This window comes from Girardinichthys multiradiatus, chromosome 7, assembly GCF_021462225.1.
Source record: "Girardinichthys multiradiatus isolate DD_20200921_A chromosome 7, DD_fGirMul_XY1, whole genome shotgun sequence".
Taxonomy (NCBI): Eukaryota; Metazoa; Chordata; class Actinopteri; order Cyprinodontiformes; family Goodeidae; genus Girardinichthys; species Girardinichthys multiradiatus.
The window spans coordinates 2,019,733-2,041,318 of record NC_061800.1 but is presented as its reverse complement, the minus strand read 5'-3'; the positions used below and the strand labels follow the sequence as shown (position 1 = coordinate 2,041,318).

The 21,586-nt window shown below is 45.1% G+C and overlaps 1 protein-coding gene across 3 annotated transcripts in view; it reads left to right on the top strand.

The window, feature by feature from the left end:
* Positions 1–4,096: 4,096 nt before the first annotated feature.
* Positions 4,097–21,586, top strand: part of marco (macrophage receptor with collagenous structure) — a 45,741-nt gene continuing 28,251 nt past the window's right edge. The window contains exons 1-8 of one of the 3 annotated variants that reach the window (XM_047369804.1): positions 4,097–4,256; positions 6,247–6,345; positions 6,749–6,885; positions 7,195–7,312; positions 7,420–7,491; positions 18,515–18,595; positions 20,841–20,912; positions 21,110–21,154. In XM_047369804.1, coding sequence (XP_047225760.1) covers positions 4,154–4,256; positions 6,247–6,345; positions 6,749–6,885; positions 7,195–7,312; positions 7,420–7,491; positions 18,515–18,595; positions 20,841–20,912; positions 21,110–21,154 — 727 coding nt within the window. In that variant the 5' untranslated portion in view covers positions 4,097–4,153. Of the gene's footprint in view, positions 4,257–6,246; positions 6,346–6,724; positions 6,886–7,194; positions 7,313–7,419; positions 7,492–18,514; positions 18,596–20,840; positions 20,913–21,109; positions 21,155–21,586 lie in introns of all 3 variants that reach the window. The other 2 variants (XM_047369803.1, XM_047369805.1) reach the window with 2 other exon arrangements.

The following is a 21,586-nucleotide window of genomic DNA, read 5'->3' as shown; positions in this document are numbered from 1 at the left end:
AACAGGCTCTAGGTGATGGGTCAGACAAAGAGTGGTTCAAGACACCTTCATGAGGACTACAAAATCAAGGCACTGACGTTGCCCAGTACGGCAGAGCCGGTGTCTTCTACTCTGGAGTGGCCCACGGGCAGAGGCGGTGGGCCGGGGTAGGTTTGCTTGTTGCCCCCAAGCTCAGCCGTCTTGTGTTGGGGTTTACCTCAGTGGATGAGAGAGTCGCATCCCTGCCCCTTTGGGTTGGGGACAGGTCTCTGATTGTCGTTTCGGCCTATGGGCCAAGCGGTAGTGCGGAGTACCCGGCCTTCCTGTAGGGGGTTCTGCTTAGTGCCCCTCCTGGGGACTCCATTATTCTGCTGGGGGACTTCAATGCCCACGTGGGAAACAACAGTGACACCTGGAGGGGCGTGATCGGGAGGAATGGTCTCCCCAATCTGAATCTTAGTGGTGTTTTGTTATTGGACCTTTGTGCTAGTCATGGATTGTCCATAATGAACACCATGTTCAAGCACAGGGGTGTACATCAGTGCACTTACAATGATCGACTTTGTTGTCGTGTCGTCGGACCTTCGGCCACATGTTTTGGACACTCGGGTGAAGAGAGGGGCTGAGCTGTCCACTGGTCACCACCAGGTGGTAAAAGGATCCGCTGGAAGAAGAGAAAGCTGAGCAGAATTGGCAAGCCCAACCACATAGTCAGGGTCTGGTGGGAATGTCTGGCAGAGCCCTCGGCCAGGGATGTATTCAACTCCCACCTCCAGGAGAGCTTTGACCAAGGGATGTTGGACACGTAGAGCCCAAGTGGCCCGTGTTCTCCGCATCTATTGTTGATGCTGCTGCCCGTACCTGTGGCCGTAAAGTTTGCGGTGCCTGTCGTGGCAGATATCCCCGAACCCGGTGGTGGACACTGGAAATAAGGGATGTTGTCAAGCTGAAGAAGGTGTCCTATCAGCTGTGGTTGGCTTGTGGGACTCCTGAGGCAGCTGACGGGTACCGTGAGGCCGAAGCAATTCTGGCAAACCGTCTGACGCCTCTTGAGGGGGAAGCAGTGCCACTGTTTAAAGTGGGGGTGGGGAGCTGCTGACCTCGACTGGGGACATTATCGGGCTGTGGAAGGAATACTTCAAGGATCTCCTCAATCTTGCCGTCACACATTCCCTGAAGTCACGAGGTGGTTAAAAAACTCCCCGGTCGCAGGGCTTCGGGGATGGATGAGATCCGCCCTGAGTACCTCAAGTCTCTGGATGTTGTGGGGCTGTCATGGTTGACATGCCTCTTCAACATTGCGTGGCGGTCGGGGACAGTGCCTCTGGACTGGCAGACTGGGGTGGTTGTCCCTCTTCATAAGAAGGCTGACTGGAGGGTGTGTTCCAAATATAGGGGGATCACACTCCTCAGCCTCCCTGGTAAGGCCTACATCAGGGTATTTGAGAGGAGAATCTGGCCGATAGTCGAACCTTGGCTTCAGGAGGAGCAGTGTGGTTTTGGTCCCGGCCGTGGAACACTGAACCAGCCCTACACCCTTTGCAGGGTACTCAAGGGTTCATGGGAGTTTCTAGCCAAAACCTACAGCATGCACAGGGGCGGTTCGCAGCTGAGTGTGAAGCGGCTGGGATGAGGAGCATCTCCTCCAAGTCCGAGGCCATGGTTCTCGACCGGAAAAGGGTGGCTTGCCCTCTTCAGTTTGGAGGGAGTTCCTGCCTCAAGTGGAGGAGTTCAAGTATCTCGGGGTCTTGTTCACGAGTGAGGGAAGAATGGAGCGGGAGATCGACAGACGGATTGGTGCGCCTGCTGCAGTAATCGGGGCGCGGTGCCGGTCCATTGTGGTGAAGAGAGAGCTGAACTGTACAGTGAAGCTCTTGATCTACTGGTCGGTCTACGTTCCTACCCTCACCTATGGCCATGAATTTTCGCTCATGACCAAAAGAAGATCCCGGATACAAGCAGCTGAAATCAGCTTCCTCCGTAGGGTGGCCAGGCGCTCCCTTAGAGATGTTATGCTATATACATGAGTGACATGATATATGTATATGTTGAACACACCCTTAAGACTGAATAAAACGAGCTGGAAACAGAGGATAGCAGAGTTGGGCTCGCAGGTTTTGACTGGAGCACCTTTCTCTCACTCTGCAGAGGCGAACATAAGCTGATTGTACTTGTGTTTATTTCACTCTTTTGAAACCTGTACCCAAATCAACAGACCCGGGGAAGCAGAGACAGCTTCTACACCTGTAAAAACAACCTATAGGAGGTGACTGTGGCTCAGTAGGAAGAGCAGTTGTTTTGCAATATGAAGGTTGTGGGTTTGATTCCAGCTTCCTCCTGCCATATGTCGATGTGCCCCTGGGCAAGGCACTTAACCTCAAGTTACCTACCGATCTGCGTATTGGTGTATGAGTGTGTGAGCGCTAGTGAGTGCGATTGGGTGAATGTGGCTCTAGTGTAAAGCGCTTTGAGTGGTCTCTATGACTGGAAAGGTGCTATATAAGTTCAGTCCATTTACCATTTTATAGATAGAAGTTTACTTTTGCCCTTAAAATTCTGCACCGGAATCAAACCTTGCAAAAAAACAGTTTTCCAACACAACTGACTGTAATTGTTTAGTACTTCAAGAACCTTCATGTGGCCATATTTGTGTCCATAAGTATTTGTGTTATCTCATATTTTAGATTTGTTGTGTACAAAACAGCTGAGCGCTGAGTTAGACGTCCAAATCATTGCACATAAAATATGGAATAAAAGCTATTACATTAAGGGTTAACTTTGGATTTTTTTGTACATGTGCTGTGTTAAAGACACATTTGTAAAACTAATATTTATTCTGAGCCTGGGAGAAACACTAAAGTAAAAGAAGAATTCTATTTCAAAATGTACAAAGTTATCATTGATTTTGAAAGGTGTTAGAATAACTTATTTATAGAATTTACAGCAACAAATAACTTCTTTTTTCTCCAATAATGTTGAGCTACTGACTGATTATAGAAAGGTCAGAAAAGGTAAGAAAATCCTTTTACCTTCCCTATTTTTCTTCCCTATTTTTCTTCCCTATTTTTATGTCTGCCTCATGAAAAAAAGTAAGAAAAAGACAGCACAGTCAACAAACTGCTAAAAATGTGCTAAAAGTTTATCACAAGATGCTATGTGACACAATGCCATTAAAAGTTCTGCTTTTGGCATCTTTTTAGATCTTTAAACATTCACCATGAATTTGTATCTCTTTATCAAATGTACCTGATGATCAAACTAAAAAAAGCTATTACAGATCACTTTCTTGTGCAAGTCATTGAACTGAGGCAGGACCAATAAGCAGGATAATAAATATCTGCATATACCGAAATCAAAGAAGTTTAATATAAAATTTAAAATAAAGATCACTGCCATTTCAACATAAATCCTTTTTGATATTTTAGAGCCTGTGGGTAATATATGATTTACACTATGGGCTGATCTATTTTCTCTTTTTTTAAAATTTGCTGCTGAACTCTATGGGCACAATAAGGCTAAGTAAAAAGAAAAACAACTTAGTATAAAACTTAAAAATTAAACCTCCTGTTGAAAAGAGTGAGTGAACGTCATTCTAAATTAAAATGCTGGAAGGTTCATGGCTGATTTTATGGCATTGTGTCACACTTTCCAACTTTTGCATAATGATTTTTTACTATCAATACTTGTATTCCTGTATCATTTGGATGAACTCACTGTGTTTTGTCCTGTTACAGAGCTATGGAAAGGTTAAAGTGGAAGTAAATGAGCTAAGCTTAACCATTTTGTACTTTGGTATTGCGATTCAACAAGATAACATTTTGTTCCCTGCTTCATTAAATAAAGCAAACATGCTGATGAAGCCATTATTTGAGAAAAAAAAAACATACAACAAACAGGATAAAAATATTGAAAATACTAAAGATTTGGGTTTATTTCTATCTCTGAATCACAAGTCTGGGGTCTTGTTAGGCTTGAGATAATATACAACTTCCTCAGTTTGCTAAACAATAATGCCTATGCTTCACTTCCCACACACAGTGTCAAAATTTGTTATTTCTGCTACTCTTCTTTGTGCTCATCTAAGCAGTTTCATGAGTGTTTTGCAATCTGGGGAGGAGTCGTTTACCCAACATTGAGAACTGCTTAAGAAAGAAATGAACAAACTGTGGTGAGAATGGAGACAGCAGTGGATGAGACTATGGACCAGGTCACATATTATAATCCACTGTTTGACATATCGCTGAATAGGAGTGATCGCTACAACTTTCAGCATGATGGTGAGCACCAGTGGGAATGACTCAAAACAAATGAATGGAGAAGTTGTAGATGTTGGCATATTACTAAGGTTAGCTAACCTTAGATATTCACATACAATGGACACAATTAATGACTGTAATTTAATTTAGGTCAGATTTTCAGCTTGCCAAAGTGTTTGCTTTTTGGTTTAAAAAATCTCTGCCCTGATTTTATGGTTAATGGAGGAACTTTGATGACTGAAATAGTGAGATGAGAGTAAAACAAGATTTAGTTTCGCATAAAGTTAGTCGCATTAGTTGCCCTAAATGGTTGTACACTAACAAAACCAAAAGACTTTTATAGAAAACTTAAAATAAAATTTGATCACCAAATACACCTCACTAGCACAAAAACTCAAATATGAAAAATAATCTTTTTAACTGCTTTTTAAGTAAATAACATGTAATTGAAATACTATTAGGACTAATATGATTTTTCAACAAAAACAATAATTATTTTCCCACTGGGCTGAGATGTTGTTCAGTTATTTCCTTGTTGTCTGAGTGCCAACAAGAAGCCCAACTGATTTACTTTCACAAGTGGAGCATTACGGTTAACACTTTAATGCTCTGGTTCATATTTATAAAATAAACTTTATTAGAAACTGCTCTGGGATTGTTTCAGTTGTTATGGACACGAAAACAGAAACGAAAAGGAAAAAATAAGCAAGAAAGAGAGAGAGGTGGGCCATAAAGGAAAAAGAGAAAGAAGGAGAAAAGAATGGAGGAGAGAAAGAAAGATGAAGAAATTACAAGATAACACCCAGATTACCTCTACACCTGCAGAAACATATATAATAACAGCACTGTTACCAAAAAGTGCATGGCACTAATGAATGCAAGATGTATTAAGTGGTAGCTGCGACTCCATGTAGAACATTTGTGTATCTGTTAACAGCTGAATCTGAATTCCTGTGGGTCTGAGTGTGAGCGTGCTTGTGTCTACAAGGTTTTTCCATAAAAATATGCAATAGCGAGTGTGAGGAGCCACAGTCCTGCCCCCCTGGACCTGGGACAGATAATGGAGGACATCCATGTCATAGACATCCAAAGGCCCCCCTGAGCACAGGAACCCCAGGGGAACCATCGCCGGGACTACCGCAATCCCCCAGAGAAGAGCAGGGGAGAGTCCCAGGGGAACCTCCCAGCAGCCACAGTACAGAAGCCCCAGGGAGCTGCAGCGACGAGCCCACAGGCCCCGCCAGCAGCCGTCTATGCCGGAGCAGATCCAGCTATGGACCCAGAGACCCCGGGACAGATCATTCCCCAAGCAAAGGCCCGACAGAGCCAAGGGGCCCAGGCCCCAGCAAGCAGCCACCGGGAGTGAGCCAGCACACACAAAAGCACCCAGCCCTGGAAACCGAGAACCACAAGTACACCAGCAGACCAAGACACCAGCCACTGGCATGGAGTGTGGCGGGGTGGAAATAGGCCCCACATTTAATGGGAGGCCTAAACTGATCCTGGAGAGGGAGCAGCCTAATACCCAACTTGACACAAAAACAGGCACACACAGTCACAATCACACATTCCCACCCCTCATGCGTACACATAAAAACACACACCCATGCACCCAAAGTATAGACACACAACAATGGACGTTGTATACTCACTCACACTCGTCATACATACTCTGTCCTCCCAGGTCCAGGTGCCAAAACCCCATAGGGGCAACCATCCCCGGACCCAGGAGGGGGTCCCCTTCCCTTCAGGGTGGAGACAGGCAGACCGCCCCAGCACCAGCCCAGACTAGTGCTGGCACAGCCTGAGCAACCCCGGCCCAGACCCAGACCCCCTGCCAGACCTTCAAATAGAGACAACTTGTCCTGACCCCGACCCCAGTCCCCAACAACTGGGGTCGGGGTCAGGACAAGTTGTCTCTGTTTGATTATCTGTTACCATGAATGTTTTCCTCACAATGAACAAGCTTTCTCAGATTCTGCTGTAAATGCATTTTTTTCCTGTGTTTTAGATCTAAAACCAGCCAGATCCAGAAGACAGTGGAGTTTCATTGTGATAATAATTTATGTCATCTTACATACAGCCCTTGATGTCTTTCTCATTTATAAAGGTACATATTTTTTTATACTTTACAATCCCATGATGAACTTTAAATAATTTTAAATCAGCTTCAACAATTAAATTAAAGTCTAAATATAAAGTCAGATATATTAATCTTAACAACTATGCACACACTCATTCACACACCTAAGGGCAATTTAGAGAGACCAGTCATGTCTTTGGACTGTGGGAGGAAGCTGGAGTACCCGGTGAGAACCCACGCATGCACGGGGAGAACATGCAAACTCCATGCAGAAGGACTGGCCAGGAGTCAAACCCTGGACCTTCATGCTGCTATGCAACAGTGCTACCAACTGTGCTACCGTGCCCACAAACTTGATGTTTTGTTGAAAATACTGTTAATTCTAAATTATTATTTTTTTTATTAGTTTTAATGCTGGATCTGTCACCAGCAAACCCTGCATCACAGAAGAAAACCTCTGATCATAGCTTCCTGGGTGACAGTAACCTCGACCTCAACCTTCTCATCCACAACAACAGCCGTGAAACCAAGAACCTAAAGAGCCAGCTATTGGTTTTGCAAAATCAGGTTTGAATACATTTGTTTATTTCAAAGGCAATTTACACAGTTGATTCCAAGTGACATGACCCAAGTCCACACCTCTGACAACACAACCCAGAACCAAGTCAGACTCAAGTGAAGAATTTAATAAAAAAAATAAGTTTTCAAGAGAGTTTGTATTGTGGTACATGTAATTTCAAAAACTCAAAGCTTATTGTAAAAGTGTCTTTTAATAAGCAAAAACTTATTGCGACCAATGAAAGTAGTCCAGTAGGGCTCAATGTTACGTGTAATTTAATGTGCAATTCCTAATGCTCTTGGTTACCATGATAACAGGTCAAGAGACTGTGTGGCGAGGAGGGTCAGCTACAAAGATTAAGTGCTGAGCTGGACCTGCTCAATACCAGCAACCACAACCTGGAAAACAAACTGACAACCATTACACTCAAAACAGGTACATATGTGCATGTTTAAGTACATGTGTTTAAAATTATGAAACATTTTAATATAGAAACCGTGCTGATGTCAGAAATGAACAATTTTATGTCTTTATGTTTATAGGCCCACCAGGTCCTGCAGGTACCAAAGGTTTACCCGGACAACAAGGTCCGAAAGGAGAACGAGGGCCAAAAGGTAAGTCCATATTCAGCACACATTGCAAACAGGATTGTAAGATGTATCTTTTGTATACAGTAATTTGAACTAGTCTCATATTACATTGCCTTCTACCACTGATGTAAGAATTATTTAAAAAGAGATTAAAGCCCATCCTCATTAAAACCATTCTACACTATTTTTGACTGTTGACGTGCCAAGGATGCGATCACCGAGGAGACACTTGCTCCTGTTTGATAAATAATATAAACAAATGTCTGTTCCACAAAATCCCACAAGTTTGTCCCAGTTTATTATGGTTGCTCTGCCCTTCATTTGATTTTACAAAAATCTGGACATATTGTGGCATGTACTTTGGGGATTTATTCTGCTCTAAGCCAGACGTATGTTTCAGAGGTCACCTTGGCCTAAAATATCTGTGTTTTTGCAGTTATTTGATAATTATTCCCTGATTTCATACATTCTTGAGTGCTGCAACAAAGGTAATTTGACTTATTTTCTTGCCTTAAGATGTTTCACCTCTCTTCCTAAAGTCTTCTTTAGTTATGAACTTGGTTTGGAAGTATTAGGCTTATAAATTGTGGTCAGGACAATCAGAATCACACAAACAGGGCCATTAAGGGCCATAAATGAATGATTGGATGTAATCCCCCATTTGGTTGAATGTCTGGATTGTTGATAATCCAAATGTTGCAACATTTGAGTTTTTATGGTCACATGTCCCCAGACATGAATGGCTATAAAACTGCCTGAGAAGGTGTGTACTGTGTTTATGTGCATTTTTTTGCTCTCCTCTCGATGGGTCCCTTGTCCTTGAAATGTAAGTTAACTATTGAATCTTGACCTAATTAGCTGGCTCCTCTGTGCTGGATCCTATTGCATCCTATGGTGTAGCTGCTGTTTTGTTTTCCCATCGTAGATGTCAAAACTGTACTGCACATTCACTGTACTGAATTGAGTGCTTTCTTAATATGGATTTATTTTTTACCCTAAGGGCCTCATTAGTGTGATTGTTCTGACAAAAAACTTATAAGTCTGATTCTTCCAAACCAAGTTCATAACTAAAGAAGGCTTTTTAATCTGAGGTGAATTGTCAACTACTGGGAAAAGAAGCCCAGTTGCTTTCTCTTTTTGTCATGTCCTGGATGACTGAGAATTTATGCCAACATATTTTACATAACAGTTCCCACCATTGTTATGCTGACAATACCCAGTTGTACCTTTCAATAAATCTAAATGACACTAATCACATACGAAAATTACAGGCCTGTCTTCAGGATGTAAAGATCTGGATTAATCACAATTTTCTTTCACTCAGTTCAGGTAAAACTGAAGTCATTCAGCAAACATTGTAAAGAACTTCGGAGTCATTCTCAATCACTTCACAAATTAAGCCAATCACAAAAACAGTCTTCTTTCATCTTTGTAAGATTTCTAAGATAAATACTATTCTGTCCCCAAACTCTCGTACTCGTACTCGTCGTCTTCGGCTTATCCGGGACCGGGTCGCGGGGGCAGCAGACTCAGCAGAGACGCCCAGACATCCCTCTCCCCAGACACCTCCTCCAGCTCCTCCAGGTGGACCCCAAGGCATTCCTAGGCCAGCCGAGAGACATAGTCCCTCCAGCGTGTCCTGGGCCGTCCCCTGGGCCTCCTCCCGGTAGGACATGCCTGGAACACCTCCCGAGGAAGGCGTCCAGCAGGCATCTGGTATAGATGCCCGAGCCACCTCACCTGGCTCCTCTTGATGTGGAGGAGCAGCGGCTCTGCTCCGAGATCCTCCCAGATGGCCGAGTTCCTCACCCTATCTCTAAGGGAGTGCCCAGCCACCCTACGGAGGAAGCTCATTTCAGCCGCTTGTATCAGGGATCTCGTTCTTTCAGTCCTGACCCAAAGTTCAGTTTATTATTCAAATTAGTTAAAAAGTTCGTTCGTTCGTCGTCTTCCGCTTATCCAGGACCGGGTCGCGGGGGCAGCAGACTCAGCAGAGACGCCCAGACGTCCCTCTCTCCAGACACCTCCTCCAGTTCCTCCAGGGGGAGCCCAAGGCGTTCCCAGGCCAGCCGAGAGACATAGTCCCTCCAGCGTGTCCTGGGCTGTCCCCTGGGCCTCCTCCCGGTGGGATGTGCCTGGAACACCTCCCGAGGAAGGCGTCCAGGAGGCATCCGGTATAGATGCCCGAGCCACCTCAACTGGCTCCTCTCGATGTGGAGGAGCAGCGGCTCTACTCCGAGCCCCTCCCGGATGGCCGAGCTCCTCACCCTATCTCTAAGGGAGTGCCCGGCCACCCTACGGAGGAAGCTCATTTCAGCCGCTTGTATCCGTGATCTCGTTCTTTCGGTCATGACCCAAAGTTCATGGCCATAGGTGAGGGTAGGAACGTAGACCGACCAGTAAATTGAGAGCTTTGCTTTTCGGCTCAGCTCTCTCTTCACCACAATGGACCGGCACAGCGCCCCCATTACTGTGGCAGCTGCACCGATCCATCTGTCGATCTCCCGCTCCATTCTTCCCTCACTCGTGAACAAGACCCCGAGATACTTAAACTCCTCCACTTGAGGCAGGAACTCCCCTCCAACCTGAAGAGGACAAGCCACCCTTTTCCGGTCGAGTACCATGGCCTCGGACTTGGAGGAGCTGATCCTCATCCCAGCCGCTTCACACTCGGCTGCGAACCGCCACAGCGCATGCTGTAGGTCTTGGCTAGAGGGGGCCAGCAGGACCACGTCATCCGCAAAAAGAAGAGACGAAATCCACTGGTCCCCAAACCAGACCCCCTCCGGCCCTTGGCTGCGTCTAGAAATCCTGTCCATAAAAGTTATGAACAGGACCGGCGACAAAGGGCAGCCCTGCCGGAGTCCAACATGCACTGGGAACAGGTCCGACTTAGTGCCGGCAATGCGGACCAAACTCCTGCTCCGCTCGTACAGGGACCGGATGGCCCCTAATAAAGGGCCCCCGATTCCATACTCCTGGAGCACCCCCCACAGGGCATCACGAGGGACACAGTCGAATGCCTTCTCCAGGTCCACAAAACACATGTGAACCGGTTGGGCAAACTCCCATGAACCCTCGAGCACCCTGTAGAGGGTATAGAGCTGGTCCAGTGTTCCACGGCTGGGACGAAAACCACACTGTTCCTCCTGAAGCCGAGGTTCGACTATCGGTCGGACTCTCCTCTCCAATACCCTGGCGTAGGCCTTACCAGGGAGGCTGAGGAGTGTGATCCCCCTGTAGTTGGAACACACCCTCCGGTCCCCCTTCTTATAAAGGGGGACCACCACCCCAGTCTGCCAGTCCAGAGGCACTGTCCCCGACCGCCATGCAATGTTGAAGAGGCGTGTCAACCATGACAGCCCTACAACATCCAGAGACTTGAGGTACTCAGGGCGGATCTCATCCACCCCCGAAGCCTTGCCACCGCGGAGCTTTTTAACCACCTCGGTGACTTCAGCCTGGGTGATGAAAGAGTCCAACCCCGAGTCCCCAGCCTCTGTTTCCACCACGGAATGCGTGATGGCAGGATTGAGGAGATCCTCGAAGTACTCCTTCCACCGCCCGATAATGTCCTCAGTCGAGGTCAGCAGTCTCCCGCCCCCACTATAAACAGTGTTGGCAAAGCACTGCTTCCCCCTCCTGAGGCGTCGGACGGTTTGCCAGAATCGCTTCGAGGCCAACCGGTAGTCCTTCTCCATGGCCTCACCGAACTCTTCCCAGGCCCGAGTTTTTGCCTCTGCCACAGCCCGGGCCGCAGCACGCTTGGCCTCACGGTACCCGTCAGCCGCCTCAGGAGTCCCACAAGCCAACCACAGCCGATAGGACTCCTTCTTCAGCTTAACAGCATCCCTTACTGCCGGTGTCCACCACCGGGTTCTGGGATTGCCGCCACGACAGGCACCGCAGACCTTACAGCCGCAGCTATGGGCAGCAGCATCGACAATAGATGCAGAGAACATGGTCCACTCTGACTCTATGTCTCCAACATCCCCCGGGATCTGGTCGAAGCTCTCCCGGAGGTGGGAGTTGAACACATCCCTGGCCGAGGGCTCCGCCAGGCGTTCCCAGCAGACCCTCACTATGCGCTTGGGCCTGCCGAGTCTGTCCGGCTTTCTCCTCCTCCAGCGGATCCAACTCACCACCAGGTGATGATCAGTGGACAGCTCAGCCCCTCTCTTCACCCGAGTGTCCAAAACTTGCGGCCGAAGGTCTGATGATACGACAACAAAGTCGATCATCGACCTCCTGCCTAGGGTGTCCTGGTGCCAAGTGCACTGATGGACACCCTTATGTTTGAACATGGTGTTCGTTATGGACAATCCGTGACTAGCACAGAAGTCCAATAACAAAACACCACTCGGATTCAGATCGGGGAGGCCATTCCTCCCGATCACGCCTCTGCAGGTGTCACTGTCGTTCCCCACGTGGGCGTTGAAGTCCCCCAGCAGAATAATGGAGTCCCCGGGAGGGGCACTATCCAGCACCCCCGACAGGGACGCCAAGAAGGCAGGGTACTCTGCACTACCACTCGGCCCGTAGGCTGAAATGATAGTCAGAGACCTCTCCCCAACCCGAAGGCGTAGGGATACAACCCTCTCATCCACTGGGGTAAACCCCAACACGAGACGGCTGAGCTGGGGGGCAACAAGCAAACCCACACCAGCCCGCCGCCTCTCCCCGTGGGCCACTCCAGAGTAGAAGAGAGTCCAACCCCTCTCAAGGAGATGGGTTCCAGAGCCCACGCTGTGCGTGGAGGCGAGCCCGACTATTTCTAGTCGATATCTCTCGACCTCCCGCACAAGCTCAGACTCCTTCCCCCCCAGCGAGGTGACATTCCACGTCCCTAGAGCCAGCCTAAGCATCCGGGGATCGGGCCGTTGAGGTCTCCACCTTCGTCCGCCACCCAATCCTCTTTGCACCGGTCCCTCACGGTTCCCCCTGCAGGTGGTGGGCCCACTGGAGGATAGTTAAAAAAGTGTTTAGTCTAACACAGCATATTGCATCAAGTCAGTGATGCAATATGCTTCACTCCTCCTGAATGGGCATGTAGCAACAGTGGACAGTTGCTTGCATTGTGTCATTGACTTTGCAGCAATCCCTCATACTGAGCATGCACGTGGCAAACGTGGAAATTAAAACTCCACTTTAACAGGAAGACAGTGCCTCTAGCAGAACCTGTGAGTGGCCATCTGCCACGACAGACAGGGGGTTTAGAAGAAGATGTAGACACACAACAATACAGAAGTTGTGATCTAGGAGCACTTTCTAGGTAAAAGAAAAGTAAAAAGTTAATGTTAGGTAATTTATTACCTCCCAAATAAATTTACAAAACAAAATCATTTAAAAATATATATTATTTTTAGATCGATGTGTGTCCTTTTAATTCTTAAACATAGAGGCATTTTCTCTCCTAATATATCTCTGTTGCATTTTTTTCCTCAATGGATAGTCCCTGAGTCCATTTATTCCCATCCATCTTTTTAACATTCCTTGGTCGCTGTATTGTCTGGGTTAGTTTTAGGGTAAGGGGTTTCCATTTTAACATGCATCTGGAGATGTCAAAACAGAGGGGGCGGGACAGAAGCTAAGTGGCTAAGGTCAAGTCTCTAGGGTGCTGTGCCTCAATATGCCTGAATAATTCTGAAAAGGAGCTGCTAGAAAGGGCTAATTTCTGTCATGTTGCGTTCATTATCATCCGCACAACAGTGGAAATTTATCCCATGCTGTATGATACTTTAAAAATTGGAAGGATATATATTACATATATGATACTGCTATTTCACCCACAAGAAATCACGTTTCTCCTGTGTTGGCTTGTCCTCACTGCTAGTTTGTTTCAGAATTCTGTTAAAAATTCCGCTTACTTATAATTCAATTCAGTTCAATTCAGTTTTATTTATATAGCGCCAATTCACAACACATGTCATCTGAAGGCACTTCACAAAGGGTTTGGAATGGTGTGGGGTGGTCGGGAGTTAGAATAGACTACTGAGTGTTAGAGTTTGGCCATTTTAGAATGGGCTATGTGTAGGGGTGCTAACTAAAATAATAAACTAATAAAGTTTGTCCATCTAGAGACCACTGGTGGCCATTGTTATACTAAAAACCACAAGGATTGGGATACTTCTCTCTGTCAGACTGATTATTACCATTGGAAAAGAGAAGGGGTCACACAGGTAGCAGAAATGGAGGGCGTGTTTGCACCTCAACCATTACTGAGCCGGTTTAGGCTAAACCTGACTCCCCCTTACTCCATCCAACAGGGAGGGAGGAAGGGAGAGGTAAAAATAATTGGCGAGTGTTGTTTCCTGTTGCATTGTTTGAAAAGTGGGTAACTTTAAAATGCGCTAAGTCAAGTCAGTCGAATCATATAGATTTCAAGTCTGGTTCATACATTCAGAATCAGAATCAGCTTTATTGCCAAGTTCGTGCATACAAACAAGGAATTTGACTCCGGTACACTTTGCTCTTTTGTTCTGTTTTTGCATTACAGAATATACAAAGTTACAATTTACAATGTACAATAGACACATATCTTATAAAAGGTGCATTTGCAACATCTGTATGCTGTTGTTTTGTACTCTATTAAATGTTCATCAGAGAAACAGCCTGGGGGGAAAAACTGTCTCTGTGGCGGCTGGTTTTAGTGAACAGTGCTCTGTAGCAACGGCCTGAAGGTAAAACTCTAAACAGTTTATGTGCAGGGTGTGTGGGGTCTGCAGAGATTTTAGCAGCTCTTTTGCTGACCCTAGGCCTGTATAAGTCCTGGATGGAGGGAAGGTCAGCTCTGATTATTCTCTCTGCAGACCTGATTATTCGTTGCAGTCTGGACATGTCCTGTTTTGTGGATGAGCCAAACCACACTGAGATGGATGAAGACAGGACAGACTGAATGATGGCCGTGTAGAAGATCACCAGCAGCTCCTGTGGAAAGCTGAACTTCTTGAGTTGCCTCAGGAAGTATAATCTCTGCTGGGCCTTCTTTCGAACAGTGTTTATGTGTGAAGACCATCTCAAGTCCTCAGAGATGGTGGTTCCTAAGAACCTGAAGTGGTCCACGGCCAATACAGTGTTGTTGAAGATGGTGAGGGGGGTGTATGGGGGTGGTGTTCTCCAAAAGTCCACCACCATTTCCACAGTCTTGAGTAGGTTCAGTTCAAGGTAGTTCTGACTGCACCAGTGTACCAGCCGATCCACCTGCTGTCTGTATGCAGACTCATCACCATCCTGGATCAGTCCAATGGTATCGTCTGCAAACTTAAGTAGTTTCACGGACGAGTCCGATGAGGTGCAGTCATTTGTGTACAGGGAGAAGAGGAGTGGGGATAGAACACACCCCTGGGGGGCACCAGTACTTATTGATCTGGATCGGGAGAAGATGCTCCCCAGTCTCACCTGCTGCTGTTGGACCGTCAGGAAGCTGTTGATCCACTGACAGGTGGAGGCTGGGACGTTGAGCTGGGTGAGCTTCTGGTGGAGGATGTCTAGTATGATGGTGTTGAAGGCCGAGCTGAAGTCTACAAACAGGATCCTGGCGTACGTCCCTGGATGGTCGAGGTGTTGCAGAATGAAGTGTAGACCTAAGTTAACAGCATCATCTGCCGACCTGTTTGCTCGGTAAGCAAATTGCAGGGTGTCCAGCAGGGGGCCTGTGATGTCTTTCAGGTGCTTCAACACCAGCCGCTCAAAGGATTTCATGACCACAGACGTCAGGGCTACAGGCCTGTAGTCATTTAATCCTACGATGGTGGGTTTCTCGGGCACCGGGATGATGGTGGATCGTTTGAGGCAAGAGGGGACCTCACATTTCTCCAGTGACTTGTTGAAGATCCTTGTGAAGATCGGAGCGACTTGATTTGCACAGGCTTTCAGGCATGATGGGGAGACGTTATCAGGTCCTCCAGCTTTCTTTGTTTTCATGCGCTGAAAGAGCCTGTTTACATCTTCCTCGGAGATCTTTAGTGCAGGCAGAGGATCTGAAGGTAGGGGGTTGGCTGCTTTATGGGAGGAATTTGTTCCTGAATGGGATGTGGAGGAGATGATTTGAGGCGTGAATGGCTTCTTGTCATGTCTGCAGTAGAAGCCATTCAGACGGTTGGCCAGGAGACGACTCTGTTCAGGAAGGGTGGAGGGGGTCTTGTAGGCAGTCAGGTTTCTCAGACCAGTCCATACAGCTGAAGTGTCACCAGTAGAAAGGCTGTTCTTAAGCTTCTCACTATAGTTTCTCTTGGCTGCTTTGATCTCTTTTGTTAGTCTGTTCCTGGCCTGCTTGTACCGCACCCAATCTCCACTGCTGTGAGCTTCTTCCTTTTCCCTGCGCAGATTCCTGAGGTGTGGAGTAAACCATGGCTTGTTATTGCCAAAGGTGCAGAAGGTTTTGGTCTGCACACACATGTCCTCACAGAAACTGATGTATGATGTCACCACATCAGTTAGTTGGTTTAAGTCAGTGGCTGAGGTTTCAAAAACAGTCCAGTCTGTGCATTCAAAGCAGGCTTGTAGCATCTGCTTTGATTCCTCAGTCCAATTCTTAACAGTGTGAACCTTGGGTTTGGAAGCTCTTAGTCTCTGTCTGTAGGTTGGGATGAGGTGGATTAGGTAATGATCCGAAAAACCCAGAGCAGCCCTGGTAACAGCATGATATGAGTCCTTTAAAGCTGTGTAACAATGGTCCAGTGTGTTTTTGTCTCTGGTGGGACACTTAATATGCTGTCTGTATTTGGGGAGTTCATGGGAGAGGTTTGCTCTGTTAAAATCTCCCAGTATTATGATGAAAGAGTCCGTGTATTTTTTCTCCACATCTGTAATCAGCTCAGCAAGATGTTTTTCCGCGGCAGAAGTGCAGCCATGTGGTGGAAAATATGAGCCAATTATTATAAATGAGGAAAACTCTCTCGGTGAGTAAAATGGTTTACAGATTATGGAAAATGACTCCAGATCCGGACTACATGTTTTTCCAGCACTTTTACGTCTCTGCACCAACCTTTGTTTATAGAAAAGCAGATTCCGCCTCCTTGCTTTTTCCCCGATAGCTCCGTGCTGCGATCCGCTCTGAGCAGCTGGAAGTCCGGCAACAGCAGTGCGCTGTCCGGGATGTTTTCACTCAGCCATGTCTCGGTGAAGCAGAGAACCGCTGATCCGCGTAGGTCCGTGTTTTTACCGGTGAGGAGAAGCAGCTTGTCCATCTTGTTGTTTAAAAAGTGGACATTTGCCATGTGGATTGAAGGCAGTGGTGTGCGAAGTCCTCTTTTGCGGTGCTTTACCAGCGCGCCCGCACGCTTTCCCCTTCGAAGTTTTCGGCGCAGAATCCCGTATAGTGCCGCAGCCCCGCTTGCCAGGAGCTCAGGGAACCTCAGATCGATGAAAGGTGGTGAAAAAAACCCAAGAGAGGGCTCTCTGATGTTGAGAAGTTCCTCTCTACTGAATGAGACCACAGGATTGTGGCCCGACACCACAGAAGTGTGGCTCGAAAAACATAAAAACACACAAAATACAAAAACAAAGAGAGAGCGAAGCGCCGAGGCTGCCATCGTCAGCGCCATCTTGGTGGTTAATCCTAACTATCAAACAGTGCAGTCAGATTCAGTTATTTATTCAAATTAGTTAACATGGTTTTCTATCAAAGGAAATCCAGCAGAGTCAGTGACTTGTAGCATTCACTCCTCCTGGATGAGCATGTAGAGACAGTGGACAGTCACTGGCGTTGACTTTGCAGCAATATCTCATACTGAGCATGCATGTAGCGACAGTGGAGAGGAAAAACTCCCTTTTAACAGGAAGAAACTTCCAGCAGAACCAGGCTCAGTGTGAGCGACCATCTGCCACGACCGACTGGGGGTTTGAGAGAACAGAGCAGAGACACATAAAGTGAACAAAGAAGCACTGATCCAGGAGTACTTTCTATAGGAAGGAAAAGTAAATGTTAGTGGATGTAGCTATTTTAGTGGTTTCATCTAGGAAGAAAAAAACAGATAAACTCTGAGTCAGTTTTCAAGTTTAGAGTATGAGAGAGAACACATACAGTTAGTCACAGTAAAATCTCAGTCAGTAGCTATATTTACTCACTTATAAACCCTAAATGGCATAGTCCTATCTTACATAAAACAGCTCAATATTTAAGTTTATCCCACAAGAACCCTACTTGTTGTTTCTAGAACATTACATTCAACAGCTATATAAATGGATTGAATTGGAAAAGTTGTGAAAGTATATAGGCAATGTTAATCACCACTGAGCATAATAGCTGCAACCTAATAAAGAATTTGTAACCTGGTCTGTTCAATTTACATTTCTGGAACTTTGCTCACCATTGGCAGGAATGCCATTTTAATTTTGGCCATTTAATGATGTATTTGAAATGTCCTTTCTTTAAAGAGCACTTTGTGGATTAGAAAAAAATTCACAAATACAAATACATACAGGCTCAAATATATAAATGTATTTGTTTATTTATATAATTATATAATATGTTATATAATAATTATATAATATGTATATTTATATAATTCACAACACATGTCATCTCAAGGCACTTTACAATAAAAAATAAAAAAACATCAAGTCAATCCAATAAAATAGAAAGAGTCAAGTCAAGTACACACATTGAAACTGATCCTAGTAATCAAAAGAAATGCAATCAAGTAATTGACTCGATGCAATCTCTTCTAATATTCCCTCTAATATTTGCATAAATGTCCCACATAAAGTTGCAGAGAAATGTCAAGCTTTAACCAGGTCCTGGTATAATTCTGACTGAATACAGGTCATGCATATTCCAGGTGTTTAAAATTAGCCTGCTTTATCTATTCCAAAACCGGTTTTGATTTGTGTTTTTGATCATTGTCCTGTTCGAAGATCCAGTTGTTTCTAAGTCTCAAAGAGCTAGCTGTTGATTTTAGGAATTTGACAAATCTGTAGGTAGTCCTCCTTCATTATTTCACCCACTATGGGCACTACAATTATACTGTTATTTTTCTCTATTCTCTAATTCTGTGTGATGTGTGATACACAACAGAGAGGGCTGCATGTAGTACTTTTTTGACAGGTGACAGTGGCCGTCCAGGTCTGAGAGGCGAAACAGGACTCAAAGGAGGGAAAGGGGAGCCCGGGGCTGCTGGTGAAGTTGGTCAGTTTTTGTTTCATTTATATGTCATGATAAGTAGTAAAAGCATGTTTTGGAAAAAAATCTAAGCAACACAGTGCTGAAGTGTGATAATTTCATAAATGGATTTATCATGTGAAGTATGTCTTTCTGTGCAAAAACGATGGCATGGATGCCATTTACAGGTCCTTCTCAAAATATTAGCATATTGTGCTAAAGTTAATTATTTTCCATAATGTCATGAAGAAAATTTAACATTCATATATTTTAGATTCATTGCACACTAACTGAAATATTTCAGGTCTTTTATTGTCTTAATACGGATGATTTTGGCATACAGCTCATGAAAACCCAAAATTCCTATCTCACAAAATTAGCATATCATTAAAAGGGTCTCTAAACGAGCTATGAACCTAATCATCTGAATCAACGAGTTAACTCTAAACACCTGCAAAAGATTCCTGAGGCCTTTAAAACTCCCAGCCTGGTTCATCACTCAAAACCCCAATCATGGGTAAGACTGCCGACCTGACTGCTGTCCAGAAGGCCACTATTGACACCCTCAAGCAAGAGGGTAAGACTCAGAAAGAAATTTCTGAACAAATAGGCTGTTCCCAGAGTGCTGTATCAAGGCACCTCAGTGGGAAGTCTGTGGGAAGGAAAAAGTGTGGCAGAAAACGCTGCACAACGAGAAGAGGTGACCGGACCCTGAGGAAGATTTTGGAGAAGGGCCGATTCCAGACCTTGGGGGACCTGCGGAAGCAGTGGACTGAGTCTGGAGTAGAAACATCCAGAGCCACCGTGCACAGGTGTGTGCAGGAAATGGGCTACAGGTGCCGCATTCCCCAGACCTGGGCTACAGAGAAGCAGCACTGGACTGTTGCTCAGTGGTCCAAAGTACTTTTTTCGGATGAAAGCAAATTCTGCATGTCATTCGGAAATCAAGGTGCCAGAGTATGGAGGAAGACTGGGGAGAAGGAAATGCCAAAATGCCAGAAGTCCAGTGTCAAGTACCCACAGTCAGTGATGGTCTGGGGTGCCGTGTCAGCTGCTGGTGTTGGTCCACTGTGTTTTATCAAGGGCAGGGTCAATGCAGCTAGCTATCAGGAGATTTTGGAGCACTTCATGCTTCCATCTGCTGAAAAGCTTTTTGGAGATGAAGATTTCATTTTTCAGCACGACCTGGCACCTGCTCACAGTGCCAAAACCACTGGTAAATGGTTTACTGACCATGGTATCACTGTGCTCAATTGGCCTGCCAACTCTCCTGACCTGAACCCCATAGAGAATCTGTGGGATATTGTGAAGAGAACGTTGAGAGACTCAAGACCCAACACTCTGGATGAGCTAAAGGCCGCTATCGAAGCATCCTGGGCCTCCATAAGACCTCAGCAGTGCCACAGACTGATTGCCTCCATGCCACGCCGCATTGAAGCAGTCATTTCTGCCAAAGGATTCCCGACCAAGTATTGAGTGCATAACTGTACATGATTATTTGAAGGTTGACGTTTTTTGTATTAAAAACACTTTTCTTTTATTGGTCGGATGAAATATGCTAATTTTGTGAGATAGGAATTTTGGGTTTTCATGAGCTGTATGCCAAAATCATCCGTATTAAGACAATAAAAGACCTGAAATATTTCAGTTAGTGTGCAATGAATCTAAAATATATGAATGTTAAATTTTCATCATGACATTATGGAATATAATGAACTTTATCACAATATGCTAATATTTTGAGAAGGACCTGTAGAACCATCTTCTACTTTTCTACACTTGCTTAATAGTGCTTAGGATCCCAGTGGGCTGGGACCTATCTCCATTGGTTGGTGGATAAAAGGCAGGGTGCACAGTCCATCACAGGCCAACACAGTGACATACCTCATAGTTAATTATCTACATACATGCTCACAACTAAGGGAGTGGTTCATTTACCCTTAAATCCAAATTTGTGTACAGTAGGAGGAAAGTAGAGGTCAGTGTGCTACATTTAGTAAAACAAAACCATGGGCTTCTCTAACTTTAACATTTTCAACAAGAATAGAACATAAACTAATTTTGCTCCTAAATGGAAAATGTGTCAGCAGATTGTAGTTATGAAAGTGTCTTCTCCCAATTTAATCTGTTATGCTCATCAGTAATATTGCTGACATGCTGCTATTTAAAGGGAAGATAAAACATGTTTTCACAGACAGCATTTGTTGAACAAAAGAACACCAAAAAAAAGCTAAATCAGCTAGTCTTGCTGTTTGTGTGTGTGCCACTGTAGGTCCAAGAGGTCCAGCAGGGAATCAAGGAACGCCAGGGAGAAAGGGGGAACAAGGGGAACCTGGAGCAAAAGGTAGGATTTTAGGTTAAATTGTATGTCATAAGAATGAGGGGATTTTATATACAATGACATTGCCTGTCAGTAAAGAAAGTTTTTTTTTTTTTTGTTTCTTTTATTATTTATTGCTTAAACCCTCCAATTTGCCAGTAATCAATATCTGTCTGTTAGGCAGTTTATTTGACCAGTGTTATCTATTTTTATGACTACAGGCCTTAGTGGAGAAAGAGGTGACTCTGGAATGTCTGGAGAGAAAGGTATTCAAGAGTGTGTAAATATTAGTGTATATGCAAAGATAAGCTGACCAAAAAACCCTTTGTTTGGTCCGTATTTTATGCTAATGGCTGTCCATTATCCTGGGTAGTGCAGAAATATTATTAAAAAGAAAACAACAAGTGGCTCTGGTAAATATTCTGCATCTTACAATGCCTGGAACGGATGCTTCAAAGCTGAAGCACATCAAACTTGCAAAAGCAGGAAAGACAGGAGCTCACAGATCAGCTTTCAGATTTATTGTGCAAACTTTATGGAAACATTAAATTCTCAATGCCAGGAACAAAGTGCCAGTCCTCCATAGTTATATTTCCAGGACGGGATTATTCAGTTTCATACAAAAAAGGAAGCACTGATCAAGGAGTACTTTCTACATTTAAGAATAGTAAAAAGCGAATGGCAGTAGTAGCTCTTTT